General features: G+C 37.6%; 1 protein-coding gene across 1 annotated transcript; it reads left to right on the forward strand.

Annotated features, from left to right (window-relative positions):
- The first annotated feature begins 674 nt into the window (after positions 1–674).
- On the forward strand, positions 675–12,995 carry LOC124622976. Its single transcript, XM_047148764.1, has 5 exons — positions 675–1,604; positions 8,871–8,957; positions 9,074–9,119; positions 11,972–12,713; positions 12,914–12,995. The coding sequence occupies exons 1-5, from the start codon at positions 675–677 to the stop codon at positions 12,993–12,995; spliced, it is 1,887 nt and encodes a 628-aa protein (XP_047004720.1).
- The last annotated feature ends 3,492 nt before the right edge of the window (positions 12,996–16,487 follow it).

The raw sequence follows: 16,487 nt of genomic DNA on the forward strand, positions 1-16,487 counted from the left end.
CATTGGCAGATGATTCAAGTGCTGGATCACATCCACCAACGGCTTTATTCATATTTGACCTTCGTTGTCTCAGGCATCACTTTTTTCTGGACATGTCACCTATTTTCTGTCAGTGTCTGCTCTAGGGTGCACAGCACCATACATGGGAAGGAACTGTCATGACTTACTGTCTGTAAATAAAATGTCTTGTTGGGTTCAGAGTACCAACTGATTCTGTATTCCATTACTGGAACTGACAGTGCATTATTTTGTTATTCTGTGTTAATGTTAGTTTTGTTATACATCTAAAAACTTCATTTCCATTTTTGTTACGTGTTGGTCACATTCCCATTATATTCTATGTATGATAAACTAATAAAATTTACATGTTTGGATGTAAGAGAGGGCCTCATGATCTAAATACGCATAGGTAAAATGAGAGTATTAGAGTAAATCTGTTGATATTAATGAACTTTACTACACAAAAGTCAGTTGTTTCTGCTGCATTAATTTAAGATAATTGTAAACAGTATCTCGTTGTTTGTAGACAGTTTAACAACTTTTGTACTGAAATCTTCCTGTGATATTCTTATCCATCTTCTGAAATTTGAAATTGGTATTTGGTCTTAAGGACATATAACTTTTGTTTCAGAGATCATTGCGTCGTCCCTGAGGTAGCAACGGGTCCGTCCACAATGGGGAGCACATCTCAACAGTACTGTCTACGTTGGAACAACCATCGAGCAAATTTGCTGGCTGTTTTTGATGATCTCCTCCGCAGTGAAGCTTTCACAGATGTTACTCTAGCATGTGAGGGTGGAACTTCAGTCAAATGCCACAAAATGGTGTTGGCTGCATGTTCTACCTACTTTCAATCCTTGTTTTCTGAAGTGCCATGCCAGCACCCAGTCGTAGTGCTCAAGGACGTCAAGTATGGTGAGATGAAGGCGATACTCGAGTACATGTACCGAGGTGAAGTGAATGTTGCACAAGATCACTTGGCTGCCTTGCTAAAAGTAGCTGAGGCACTCAAGGTCAAGGGTCTCGTCGAAGAAAATGGCCCTCTTGCTGGACGACATGGCCACATACATGGCCACAGCCACGATCGTCGTCCTGATGATGTGGGGCCCGCTCACTCCCCACCTGGTACCACGACGCCTGCGGCGGCTCCACACAGCAGTGTTTCTCCGACAAACCCTACGGGGGCAACTTCAGGAGCGACTGCAGGCTTTGATCGCTCCGGACCTTACAATCTGTATGGTAAATCCCCAGTCGGAGAACGAACTGGTGCCGGAGGAGGTGGGGGACGCTTGTCACTGCCAGTGTGGGCAGTTCCGGGTCTGCCCTTGCCTCACCATCCGGCACCAATTCCCCCACCGAGTCACCCACATGCAGCAGCAGCTGGTGTTCTTGGAGGCTGCTACGATGCGGCTTCAGACATGTCTCCACTGAAACGCAAGAAACTCCAGAGCCTCTTGCTGAGTCGAGACACACCCATACTTCGCACTGTGCTCGGACAGGGACAGGGCCAGGCTGACTCTTCCCAGCAGCCGATGTCTCTTGTATGTCAACCTGACAGCCATGAACGCGTGAATTCCAATGGATCAGATATTGATACTGACAGGGTTTGTCTGCATTTGTCTGTTATTCTTAGGCGTAATAAGACTTGTGTACTGCCTTCTCAGAAATATGTGTAATGTTGTAATACTAAAAATAATGCAGTGTTTTTTCATAATATTTATTTCAAATGTTATCTAAACATACACAAAACCATATGGAAACACAGGAAGCAGTAATGATAGTGTTTCAGAATTCATCCTCTTGATGGAGGGAAAACCTGTAGAGAGAAGGAGCTCTGTAAACTGTGAAAGTTAGCATTTGAAAGGTCCAAGAAGCAAATAAAACTTCTTAAAATACATCTTTATTGCCCCTGTAAGAATTATTTATTTTTAAAATCCATTACTGCAGTTAAGTGAATAATTGTGAAAATTTTATGATTTGACCTGTGCTAAAATACTATGTTTGGGCATGAGATGTGTGTCAATTTTGATCAGAAGAACCAGCACATGAATATCATTCAGGAGCTTTTGAATGATGTCAAGGATGATCCTGATTTGCTCAAAAGGGTCTTAACTGGTGACAAAACATGGGTTTACGCTTATGACATTGAAACCAAAGCCCTTTAATCCCAATGGAAGCATCCCAGAGAGCCAAGACGAAAAAAGCACGCCAAGTTCAATCAAACGTCTAAATTTTGCTCACTGTTTTTTCAATTACTGTGGCGTAGTGCATCATGAATTTTTGCCTCAGGGTCGTATGGTCAATAAGGAGCGTTCCTTTTGATATTTGATAAAGACCAAAATTACAATAGCAAAGTTTAAAAATAAACTATTTTAACAATCAAGATCTATTAAATAATTTTTAAAAAGTTATCAAACAAGTGCAGTGTCGTAAAGCCAAGTAACAATGAGGAGGAGAAGAAAATAGCTGGTAAAAAAAAATCAAGACAGATGGGCATGCATACATATCAACGTGTGCCCAGTTGTCATGCCTAGATGCACACAAATGCACACACACATGAGTGTCATGTAATTAAATTGAATAATTGACATATTCTACAATTGTTTCATCCATAAAATGCAGATCACTGAGTAAAAACAATGACAACTAAGTGTAGGCTTTTAAATAGTGAGTTGTCTTAGCTCCAGGTTTCATGATAAGCAGGAGGAAAATGTATGAAGTAGAGAGTGTAGACAAAAATGTGCAACATCTACATGATGGAACGGTCAAGTGAACCCTGTGCCAATTGTTAATTTCAGCAAGACTTATCTCCATCATGGCATCACACACTTTTTTTTAGTCTAAGAAAGGACTTCGCCATATGGGCATAGTCTTTCCTTTTTGAAAATATAATTTTTTGTGAATTTTATTAACTTACCGAGTAATGCTTCTTTCAGTTTGCAGAGCTGATAGATTTTCATGTGACAGTGAATTTCTTATTCTGCATCATTTTTATTCTTACTTTCTGATTGGCAAAAATAGATACTACACATATTAGGTGTCTTCAAAAAGTAAGATGACTTATGTTTTATGAAAAATGTTTATTTATTCATCAATACTCATGTTTTCCCCTTCAAAGTAATCCCCCTCAGATACAATAAACTTGTGCCAATGCTTCTTCCAATCCCAGAAACATTTCTCATAAGCACTTTCTGGTACTGCCTTTAGTACTTCCAGTGGTGCATTTTTTTTTTACCCCAATCATTGAAAATCTTTGTGCTTTAATAGGTCTATTCAGTTTTGGGAACAGGAAAAAGTCACAGGGGGCAAACTCTAGTGGATATGGTGGCTGAGGCATGATTTGTCGTATTGTTTTTGACCAAAAAACCTCTCACAAGTAATGATGAATGAGCAGGTGTATTGCCGTGATGCAAAAGCCATGAATTGTTTTTCCACAATTCTGGACGATTTTTGTATATTGCTTCTCACAAACAGAACATAATATCAAGATAATACTCCTTATTGACCATACAACCCTGAGGCAAATATTCATGATGCACTATGCCACAGTAATTGAAAAAAACAGTGAGCAAAATTTTGACGTTTGATTGAACTTGGCATGCTTTTTTTGTCTTGGCTCTCTGGGATGCTTCCATTGGGATTAAAGGGCTTTGGTTTCAATGTCATACGCGTAAACCCATGTTTTGTCACCAGTTAAGACCCTTTTGAGCAAACCAGGATCATCATTGACATCATTCAAGAGCTCCTGAATGATGTTGATGTGCTGGGGTGTCCAGAGCAAGGTTCGTCATTGGCCTCTTGTTGGTCATCTTGGAAGAGCTTGTACCACTTCTAAATTATTATTATTATTATTATTATTATTATTATTATTATTATTTTTTTTTTTTTTTTTTTTTTTTTTTTTTGGAGCAGACTCCACTGCCAACATGTCAAGTGTTTTAGAGCACTTGATTCCAAAATTATTCACACAAAGTTTGATGTTTATTCTTTGCTCCATTTTTTATGATAATCAAAAGTCGCACACTAAAATACATCTAACATTTCTATCTGTCAAAAACAAACAAAGTATGCTGTACACTTGAAACTGTGAATATATGTTCAGACATGTCTACCAAAATAATCAAATGTACATTGCCCGCACAATTTGAAAAGTCATCTTACTTTTTGAACAACCCTCATACATCCAATGAGCTTGGGTTCTATGCTTCTCCAGGAAACAAATGTTTAACAAACTGTTGCTGTGAAGTGTGCCATTGATTCATTTACGCATAGTGTGCTGAAAATCCTACTGTGAAGGAGAGCTTTCAGTGATATGGACAGAGCCTAATGAACAGGCACATGGAGTTACTGTAGGCTGCTTCTGTAATGTATACTATCAAACAATTACAACTAACACTAATCCACTCAAATTTTTAACTATTTGAAGAATTTCTAGATTACTTTTCTTATTCTGTAAATCAAGACATTACATTTACTAATAGGAAAGTAGCCACTCTGAATAAAGCAATTGCTCTTCCTTTACTTGTTTACTTCTTCATATGAAGCATTTTTTTAACTTTACTAATCTTGGAGAACATTACCAGCAGTCCATTTACTTGAAGACTTAAAACTGTTTATTATGAGCATTAGTGATAACTGGAATTTACATCTGTGAGTCCAGGTGTTCTGAGAAATTATAGGAGTGGCCCTTAAGGTTCTGTTTTATTTCATTTTTGAATATATGTAGGTTTACAGTCTCCTGCTGTGTGTTTGCCAGCAACCTGTCAGAAACTAGACCATACCATGAAATTCCAATCTGAAACCTAGACAGGACACTGTGTCTAGAGGTTTATACAGCATGTGTCATAATTAATGGTGTAAACACATACAGCTGAAAGTACACAATACTGGTAGCAAAATAGTCTCAGTAAACTTAGGTCCATAATGAACAATTATTTGTGACTTCGTGGGTATCAGCCACAACTGACTTGATTCTGTGTAACATGTCCTGTTGAGGAAAATGGAACAATGCTGTACAACATCAAGAAAAGTTATTAGAGATACTTTGATAGAAGTACAGGTGTTTTGAATGAACTCGACAACAATTACATGACTGTACTCATAGTTAAAGGGGGTGCTCAAATTGTCATCCTTTTACTTCGATGCAGGCCCATACCTATCAATACAGTGAGTTTCAAATCCTTTTAAACATGCCTGTATCATTTTAAAGTTCCTGACAAGCATTGACAAATCTCTGCTCTATTTCTTCAACTGTGTTAACTGGATGGCATACACTACACCTTTAATGTGGCCCCAAACATAGAAATCCTTGGGGTTCAGATCAGGTGATCTTGGAGGGCATGCCCAATCTATCTTTGGCCATACTGACATGTTATATGTCATCTCACTATAGCAGCAAAATGTGCTGGTACTCCATCATGTATGTACCACATCCTCTGTCACTGCTCTGAGGGAACATCCTCAAACTGTCCTCTAAGATGATGCCACAGAAACAGTAGGTAATTCTTGACTTTGAGTTTGTCTGGTAGCATTTACAGCCCAAGATGATGATCACATACAATGAGAAAAGTCACGGATAGGAAGACTCATGCACAGCATGTGGGTTGGAGCACAGATGACTTCAAATATGAGAGTTGTGGTAATCAAACACAGCACCATGAGTGAACCCTGCTTAACATGTATATAAAATGATGTTAACAAAGTAGGGTTGCCTACAGCTTGTTGCTGCGTATGCTGACGGAACGTACACAGTACTTACTGAAGGTGGTACAAGTACATTGCACAGCAATGTGTTATTCTCCAAACACTATTGTGGCTAATTCCAGGAATTTGTGTGGCAAGTTGACTGTTTCCAGCACTACATCTTCAAGCACAGATGTAATTAGTGCACCCCTCCTGCTCCTGCAGAACGTGCAAAGCTCCCGCTTTCTCGGAGGCATTGGTGCACTCTTGTAAATGTTCAACTCTTGGAATCCTTTGGAACCATGAAGCCACAATTATTTCACAAACAGGTTATGTGTGAACCTTTGTTTACTGAGACTTCCTTATTTGTATTGTCATGCACTTTAAACTGTATGTGTGTATGCCATTAGTTATGATGTACCCTGTATATAAAGGATGAACCAAAATTCGTGCACTCAGACACCAAGTGTGATTCTTTGAATACTAACAGTACACAAATGACACTAACAAAATGTTGCCCTGTGCATATTTTTTTGTAGAAACTGAATATCAAAGAAAGGCAACTTGAGAATACTGTAGTCACAAGTACAAGTGTTGTCATTCAATACTGAGTACCTGTTCTGCCCAGTTAGTGTGCTGGGTACATTTTTCCATTACAATTCTTGAATTCAAGGGTTTGTTTCCAATTCTAGCCTTAATTTTTTTTATTTTCTGATTTTAGACTACAGGGTATTTGGCTTCTTGAATGTTGTACAGCAGGTTTCAACAAAACACTTGTAATTGTTTAATATTAATACAGAAATAAGAGATCAATTGTTTCTATTATTCCTCTTTTAAAGACATAGTATGTCTTTAAATGTTTACTGTGTTCTCTTCCATGCAAAAGAGCCCTTCAATCTTCAGTACATTGTTGGGATTGCTTTCCTTCTCTTCAGTTGTACCCCTTCCCTTAGAGCAAAAGAAACCAACTTCACACCTCTTCTGTTAGTCTACTCTGCTCCTTTTTTCCTTGGTAGTTTTCCTGCAACCATGCTAATCACACTGTGGCATTGTCTTGAGTCCATGCTCACCACCACGATAAGTAATTTATTTTTAACTTATCATTACTCTTTATTGATATTTCTGACATGTGATTGTTATGTTCAATTTTGAAAATAATAATAATAATAATAATTGTGAGATACATATTGCTTAAGAAACATTGGTCAGGGGAAAAAAATTTAAAAAAATAAAAATATTAAACACAACACACTACACTAACTGGGCAGCACGGTACATACTATTGTTAAAGATATTTGTCATACATGTGACTGCCAGATTAGCATTCTTTGGTATCCATTTTCCACTGAAAATATACACAGAATGAAATTTGGTTATAGACATTTTTTTTACTGTTAGTACACAAGGAATCACACTGTAGCATCTGAATGCACAAATTTTGATTCACCCTGTATATAGTATATACAGTAAATAGCATTTATACACACATCAAAAAAGATTTTGCATCACCTTAGTTCTGAGAGTTCTGGAACCTGTATAAAAAATTGGAATAGAGATCAACATAAACATCATTTCCATACTTTTTATTGCTCATGAAAACCACACATTGCATGTTGTACCACCACACAGCGGGACCTTCAGAGGTGGAGGTCCAGATTGTTGTACACACCAGTAGTCTAATACCCAGTAGCACGTCATCTTACATTGATGCATGCCTGTATTCATCATGGGATACTATCCATCAAGGCATTGATACTATCCATCAAGGCATTGTTGGTCCAGATTGTCCCACTCCCCAATGGCAATTCAGCGTAGAGCCCTCAGAGTGGTTGGTGGGTCACACCGTCCATAAACAGCCCTTTTCAATCTATTCCAGGCATGTTCGATAGGGTTCACATCTGGAGAACATGCTGACCACTCTAGTCGAGTGATATCATTATCCTGAAGGAAGCCATTCACAAGATGTGCACAATGGAAGCATGAATTGTCATTCATGAAGACGAATGCCTCACCACTATGCTGCCAATAGGGTTGCACTATCAGTTGGAGGATGGCATTCACGTGTCGTACAGCCATTACGGTGCCTTCTGTGACCATCAGCGGTGTATGTTGGTCCCACATAATGCCACCCCAAAGCAGCTAGGAACCTCCGCCTTGCTGCACTCGCTGGACAGTGTGTCTAAGGTGTTCAGCCTGACCGGGTTGCCTCCAAACACGTCTCCGACAACTGTCTGGTTGAAGGCGTATGCGACACTCATCAGTGAAGAGAACATGATGCCAATCCTGAGTGGTCCAGTCAGCATTTTGTTGGGCCCATTTGTACCGCGCTGCATGCTGTCATGGTTGCAAAGATGGACCTCGCCATGCACGTCGGGACTGAAGTTGCACATCATGCAGCCTATTGTGCACAGTTTGAGTTGTAACATGATGCCCTGTGACTGCATGAAAAGCATTATTCAACATGGTGGCATTTGCTGTCAAGGTTCCTCCAAGCCATAATACATAGGTAGCAGTCATCCACTGCAGTAGTACAGTAGTGACCCATGGCTGGCCTGAGCAAGGCATGTCATCGACAGTTCCTGTGTCTCTGTATCTCCATCATGTCCGAATAACATTGTTTTGGTTCACTGTGAGATGCTGGGACACTTCCCTTGTTGAGAGCCCTTCCTGGCACGAAGTAACAATGCGGACACGATCGAACCGTGGTATTGACTGTCTAGGCATGGTTGAACTACAGACCACCTGAGCTGTGTATCTACTTCCTAGTGGAATGACTGGAACTGATCGGTTGTCGGACCCCCTCCTTCTAATAGGTGCTGTTCATGCAAGGTTGTTTACATCTTTAGGCGGGGTTAGTGACATCTCTGAAAGTCAAAGGGACTGTGTCTGTGATACAATATCCACATCTGTCTTCCCGATTTCTGGGAACCGGGGTGATGCAAAACTTTTTTTTGATGTGTAAACAGTCAAGGCATAATTTTAAGGACGTTTTATTATATGATATATTGCTTCATATGTGTATTAAGTGTAATGACGAGAAAGGAAAGCTAATCTGTTGGTAATTAGTCTTAGACATGTAGTTAATAATAAGGATCTTATATAATGAGCAGCTATTTTAATTATAAAATGATTCCATCCTCAATTTAGGCTGTGAAATAGAAAATTAAATATGCAGTTTTCTATTTCAGCAAATTGTGAAGGCAGAACAGTCTGTTGAAGAGGAAAGGTCACCTTATACTGATATATCTAACATGGATGAAGATATCAGTGAGAAGGTATGTGTATTTCTAGCTTCTCCACCCCTTTATAGTTCTTATGTTAGTGAAAATACTGATTTTTTGTGACTGTATTGTGATAAATAATTATATATATACATACATTTTTTTTACAGAACAATAAAATGATGCTTTCGCAGACTTTCCCTAATGACATGAGAGGTAAGTTGAATGGACACAATCTGTTGTACAGTAAAATTAATCCATTAATGCTCATCTATTAATGTTCTTACCTTTTTTTATTTGAATTAGTGGGAGATACCTGTGAACAGCAGTCTTTTAAGTATGTGTAGTTCCAGTTTCAGATTTTTCCTTTTTCTGTGCAGATCAGCCAGATATGACTTTGATTTAGTGTTTCATCACATTTAGCCATCCATAGCTGCTTCCTCTTTGTGGCTCAGAACCACTGACTTTGTTCTAGGATAAGCATCTGGGATTTTTATTTTAACTAAGTCTCCAAGAAAAAAAATACTTCCTGTCTCTTCACAGTCATTGTAATTTACCAATTTGTGACAAATATTTTGAATTTCATGTTTGAAATGAAACAAACAAACATGCCGCCTCTACAACAGAATTCCACTGAATGATCAACATTTCTGAGTAAAATCAATAGCTAAGAGACCAAGGTTTTTCATTAATCACGATTGTCACAAGTTCTAGAAATCAGGGAAAGTCAGGGAATTTCAAAAGTGTCAGGGAAATTCGAAAAAAAAAAAAAAAAACACTGGAAACATCTCATTTTAGTCTCAGTAGAAGAAATGATTTGTTTACAGAGAAGTCATGCATCGTTCCTGGCTGGGTGCAGCTGTGTACGTGCACTGTTTCCCTACTTCCTCATTCTTACTGCTTCTCCCCTTCCTACCGTTCCCTTTAGCTTGCAGTCAGTGCTGTTACCACTTCTTGCTGCTAGACTAGCAGTTGACAATGAGAGGGAGGGAGGCGTTTGTATCAGTTTGTGGTATGGGACCCTGGTCTGGAGGCAATGGAGTCAAAAGTTGTAAGTGGAAGTAGTTCTGATACCTCTGCCAGAGGAATAAATGTTCTGGTGGTGTTGTTGCTAAGATTGGATGATGGGCAACTTTCAGAGGTGGCAGTATGGACCAAAACAAGAAAAACTGTCTAGTAAGCATGCGCTCAAAAATGCTTACCACAAGAACTATGATCTTTTTCATCTTTGATACTGTGAAACATATCGCTTTTACTGCAAGCCCTTTGGTTCCCATATTTTTGGAGTAGGTAGTGCGGAACAAAACAAGGAAAAAAGTCCAGGCTGTAAAATGCACATCTTAAAGAGTTATGGGCAGGCCTCAGTAGAAGAGATGTGTTTTACATTTTTGAAAAAGGCCTTGATGGCTGAAAGCTTCTATTGTGACAATCTTTTTGTTGTGCCTATCTGCAACTCAGCATCTCTGCTGTATGCTGAGTGGCAGCTTTCCTTTTCATACTGTTGTTACATTTCTGCTTAACTTGGTTGTTTCCGGACCAGCATTCCTTACCTTTATGCATTAGAGCAATGTTCTTCATGCCTATTCAGAGTGGCTCACTCCGAGCCGCCATCCTGCTATTGCCAAGGAGTAAAAGGGTCTGATGATGATCCTATAAGAGATTGAAATCAATCAAAGAATGAAATAAGTAACTTATATGCAGGCAAGACTGCTTTTATTGATATAGCAATACATTTCCCCTTCTACATCATCCCTGAAAATTTGTAACATCATCACCTGGATGTAAGTGAATTTACTTTCAACTATCAAGGCAGTGTAACAGTGAGGCAAATTGTCTGGAGAAACTGGAATCCTTGGAGAAACTACTGTTACCAAGATAGGGGACCACAAAACATTCTGGGAATTCTGAAAGACTCAGTGGGGATTTCAGAAGACGGTTGACTGAAACGGAGGGATTGAATCATTTTGTTACAGCTCACTCTGTGTGATTCTGCACTAGAGAACAACTGACTGTCGATGTGCCATTAGATGAGGCAAAATAGTGCATCCTCTTAGAGAGGAAGCAAAATATTGCATCAGTAGTGTTTGTTGTTCAGCCATGGTCACCTATCATGTCACCAGATCTGAATACAAATTGTGAACTCAAAGAAATATACTAAAGAGAGTGGGAGAGATTGGACATGGGGTGGTTGCAATACTACTGCTGCATAAATTGTACTTGTTCTTAGTGTCCAGTGCAACTCTTGTGGTAGTAATTTACTAAATTTCATCTTAGTGAAACTCCACACCATATACTCCAGCTGTTTTTTCTTCTGACCACTGGAAATTTTGTGGCATGGACACACAGGCATACCGACTCTCAGAAAACAGAAAGTGTTACAGCTTTTGCTTGTCAAGTTAATATGTTGTGTTTCTTTTGTGGCACCCTTAATGAACACAAGTAGCCATAGGCATATTAAAATGAAAATTAACACCAAATGTTCAGTGCATAAGCTGAAATGCAGATAACAGAGTAAGGCTATTAGCATGATGCCACTAGTTAGAATTACAGTTTTAGAGATTTCATGTAGTTTGTTTCCTCTTATTCCAATCTGCAACATATGGTTTAGCTCACATTGATTTTCAGTTTACACCCATTTTCTTCTGTCCTGCTTCCATTAACTGTAGTTTGATATTTGACTGTTACTGTCTGTAATTTTGTTTATTTACTTTTTATTAGTAACAGGATAGAGCCTTCAGTTTTGTACAGAGTACATACTGTACGTGATTTAGTGTAAAGTTGCACTTTAAAAATGAATTTAACAATTGCAGTTTATAGCAAATTACTTTAAAAATATGGACTAAAGTGTTCAGTGGCTTTTATATCCATTTTGTTCTGCTGTTCACAATGTCTCATACAAATGTATTTGTATTTAATTTGTTCTCATAAGACTCACTCTATGATGATTAAGGCACACCACCATTTTCACAATTTAATTTGTTCATATTGTGTTACTTGTAGCTGATATTAAATAACTCTAGTTGAAGTATTTTTCTTCATCCTTCTGACAGAAAATATGTGTAACACAGCTGTATCATCTGGAATAGCAACATACGTCCCTACGCAGAAACCAGAATGGAAACGTTATAAACAGTACACACGGAATGATATAATGTCAGCTATTGAGGCAGTACGGACAGGTATGAGTGCATTACAAGCTGCCCGCAAATATGGTGTTCCTTCACGCACACTTTATGACAAGGTGAAGAAAATGGGTATTACAACAAGTCGACCTTTCAACAAGAGAGGTTCCAATGTCAGTCCTGGAGGATATTTCCCCTATGGAGGAAATGGAGGTTCCAGTGCTGTTTTTGGAGGAGGTGGAACATCAGAAGGTGATGACCAGGTACCAACAATGGAACCACTTTTCCTGCAGCATGCACTTGATGGCATGAAACGTGAAATTGGAGAACGAGAAGTTGCAGTAGCAGCTGCTGCAGCTGTAGCAGTAGCAGCCTCAGCAGGTGGCCCTGGGTCTGGAGGAGGATCATCAAGTCCAGGTGAGAATGGACGCTCCCCCAGTCCTGGGCTTGGGCACAGCCCAAAATATGGTAGCCATGATAGTGCAACACCAAGCCCACCAGGTGACGGTTCTCAGCCTGGTACAGTTTCCACACCAGTAGCAGATGAGGACAGAGTTGAAGATCTGTCGGTAGCGGGTACTCGTAACAAAGATGGATTGTCAGCAACTCGAGTAATAGTCCCATTGGCTGGAAGGAAGGATGATGATCAGCCGTTGCCTTCAATGCAACAGCAGCAACATCAACATCAGCAACACCAGCCACAGATCCAACAACACAACAGCCTTGAAGGCACTTCAGCTGCAGACTGATATACAGTACCTCGGCAAGTGTTTACACAATGCCACGAGACTGTCATACTCTGAAGACTGCTGTAGTTAAGTAGAATACCAGATTTTTAATTTGTTGTTAAAACTTCATTTTACACACGTACTGATTATATGGTTGTAGTAAACTGTTCATGCATTTATTATCTTTGTGCAATATTATTTATGTTGAATTGTATCAGAGTCTACATTTGAAGGACAACTAAGAAGTAAACTTCAAAATAATATTTTTTGGAATTTTAGTGGCATTATTCCTTTCTTTGTAGGTGACGAGTGAAGCAGCAATTATTTACAAGCACACATTAAGAATGAAATCATTTTCTTTTTTGTTATATAACATAATTTTTGTGATTTTGCTTGCCATCAGATTAGTGTGATGTAATTGTGAATGTGATTTTATTCGTGTTTGACGCACATGTGATAAAATGGGCATTATACTATAAGATTTACTTTTTTGTGGTCAGGTAACATTATAGTTATTAAGAACATCTACGTAACGTTAAACTGCAATAGCCAAGGAAAAGAGTAATTTCCTCTCTGTGGTCAGTAAACAAAGTTTAATGTAGAAATATATTTATAAAAGATGTAACTTTGCTTTCTGACTAGAGTAAACTTTAATCAAATCTGTATAGGATTTTAATGACAGATTCTTTAAACTATAGAAATATTTTATGGCCAAGTGTCTTGTAGGTCATAACACACACAGACACACACACACACACACACACACACACACACACACACACATATATATATATATATATATATATATATATATATATATATATATATAGATTACGATAAACCTGCTTTTCATCAAGACAAGAAAGTTTAAGAAACAATGTGCAATATTTTTAAATATTCCAACTTCAGTATTTTTATATACATAGACACAATTACACCACATTTGAGTATCTCAACAGTAAGTAATCACTTCACATAGAAAGTCTTACTTACTTATATTAAGATTCATGACTCAGTAATTGCTGCTTTACTTGCAGAGTTTGTGTTGTTATATTTTCAAAGCACTGAGGATAATTAGAATAGAGCAATTATTATTGTTCACTTAGTATTCATTCTGTTGTTGAAATATCATATCTGATTGCGATGTCGATCAAACTCTATGTGCCTTATCAGGATTATCATACATCACTGATAATCTTCAGAATATCAGTCATTGTTTTCTTTTTGTTATTGGTGTAACTACCATTTAATTATCTGTTGGGCAAGTATGGAGAAACCTGCTATGGAAATAATCACAGTTTGTTGTGAGCAAGTTATAGTAGTTTATGTAGGCACTGTCAACCTTGTTGATTGCCCTAAGCTGTCAGTCATCATTGTCATTTATATAGTTGTTTTATAGTAACTTTATGACTTTTTTACATATAATGTTATGTATTATAATGTGGATAATTGGATGGAGTGATCAAAAATGAAAACACATCCAAGTAAAGATGGAGTGAGAAAAAGAGGAGAAATATAGTATTCCTAGATGACAACAGAGTGACAGAGACAAACAGAAAGGGAAGAGACTCTTGAGTTTTCAGAACGTGGAGTCCCTCCATCTGGAAATATAAACAGAGAAAGGACACAGTAAATGAATCTTATTAAAAGACTATATGTATTCATATTTCACTCCTTGCCGGTCTTCTCTTTCACTCCTTTCTTGTCTCTTCATTCCTTCTGTTTACACCGTTTCTTCTCCACTACTTTGCTACATTTTTTTTTTTGTTTTTATTCTCTCATCAAGACCAATCTATCTTTGTCTCTATTAGGCATCTCTTTTAGTTTTTTGTTCCCTAATCTTATACTATTTAACTGCTCACTCTTCTTGTTTCAGTATTTCTCAAGTTTCATTGTTTTGTATATTGTTATTTTTTCATTACTGTGCTGCTTTCCAACTTCCCATGCCATGTCATGTCTTTCTAGTTTATGTTGTTCTGGGTAAGTTTCCTACTGAATTCTTTAAAGAACCCTTACTTTGTAATTCCTTTAAAATGGATGAAGTTCTGATAACTTGTGAATCTGTTGTCTTTCAGTATGTACCCATCAATATGCTGCTTCTTAGGAAGTAGGTTTTTTCCCCTTTCTCTCTCTCTCTCTCTCTCTCTCCCTCTTTTATTTGGGTAGTAGATATGACAGTGTGAACCATTCTCAAACAAGTAAAAAAAGTTTGACATGCTATAAAACAAATTTCTTTCAAAATATTTCCTTTTGCATATCAAAGTAGACTGATTTCTGCACAGAATAAAGTATAAGCTCATAGCCATTTTTGGAAAATGAGGAAAAAAGAGAACAAGTGAATGTAATGTACTGAAACTTCGCCATTCTTGCACAAAAGCTAGTAAATACTGTTTTAATTTGTGAAGTGAAACATCCAATATTACAGCTGTCATTCACGCATTTCACTATTTGTACTCAAATATTTAAGACTTTCTTGTCTTACATGGATGACAAACTATCAGCAGTCATGTATCTTCAAAATTTGCTGTGTGTGTATAAAAACTGGTATCATTCTATGTGACACCTAGAATTGGTTCTGATTCATACACAATCTACATCTAATTACGTACTCTGCAAACCACTGTCAAGTACATGGCAGAGCGTGTATATAATATTTGTGTTACTATCCAGCCATTTACATCTAAAAGTTTTGATAGTTAGAACAATATTTTATGCATGGAGAAAACTGTAGCAGTTGGTATGAAAGACAATAGCTATTTAAGGATTAGTGAAGGACGCAAGTTTAAAATCTTTTTAGGACAATATTGTGTAATATTGAGCAGAGGAAAGAGATGTTGCAAGTAATTTTCCACAAGTTGTTACAGTGAATTCTTTTCTTTATTCACAATTATTCTAGCAGAAAAAAATCAGTGATTTATAAGCAGGGAACCTGGCCAAACTTTCTAGATTCATTTGCTACTTGGATGTGGTATGTTCGCACTGTCAGATTCTATTCTGATTAATTGTTACAACCGTAAATCATGAAAATGTTTTTTTAAGTAAAATTGTAACTAAGAGTTGGTAAACGTTTAAAGAACTAGAGGATTGATGTTTTCTGTACTGTGTCCACCTTGTTATAAATAAGATTTTCATTGTTCAGATAATGCAAATGTAATTTGCTTTCTGTTTTAGGTACTAAAGTTATATCAGTAGGCCAAAATATTTACTAGAATACTGGTGACTGGATCATAGCCCTTTAGAGTGCTACCATAATTCTCTTGAAATGTTGAAATGCTATGGTGTTACAAATGTTACAGTAATTGCTTCTCATTTTTCACCTGTTTCTCTTCCTGTGCACAAGTGTAGGTTGTTTGTTGGCATATTGAATCTTTCTGTTATTGGCTGCTTTTCTTTCTCTTGAGCATGAACGTGAGACTGATTTGCATTGTTATATTCATAGTTTCAAAATCGGTTAACTTTTCCAATATTAGTGAGCATGCTACAGAGTTTCTGTCTGTTTTTTGCATATATTTAACGAAACTATGAAGTTCTCTACCAGTTGTTTCAGTCTCACAGTGACTACATATTAATCAATTATTATTGTATTCACTAACTGTGGTATTGTGTAATAGAACACAATAAATGTTTTGTATTTGTGGTACACCAAGTTAAAAATGTTTCATTCATGCAGGAAATTGCAGTAGGCACTGTTTACAAATATTCACGAGAAGGGTTAAACATGTTTCTTTACTTAT

Source organism: Schistocerca americana, chromosome 7, assembly GCF_021461395.2.
Source record: "Schistocerca americana isolate TAMUIC-IGC-003095 chromosome 7, iqSchAmer2.1, whole genome shotgun sequence".
Lineage (NCBI taxonomy): Eukaryota > Metazoa > Arthropoda > Insecta > Orthoptera > Acrididae > Schistocerca > Schistocerca americana.

Excerpts from the sequence above, each read along its gene's own strand:
- LOC124622976 (XM_047148764.1), top strand. The coding sequence starts at position 675 with ATGGGGAGCACATCTCAACAGTACTGTCTACGTTGGAACAACCATCGA. Across the intron at positions 9,120-11,971 it reads TTTCCCTAATGACATGAGAG|CTGTATCATCTGGAATAGCA; the intron begins GTAAGTTGAATG and ends TGTGTAACACAG. Across the intron at positions 12,714-12,913 it reads CAGCAGCAACATCAACATCA|TAAACTGTTCATGCATTTAT; the intron begins GCAACACCAGCC and ends ATATGGTTGTAG.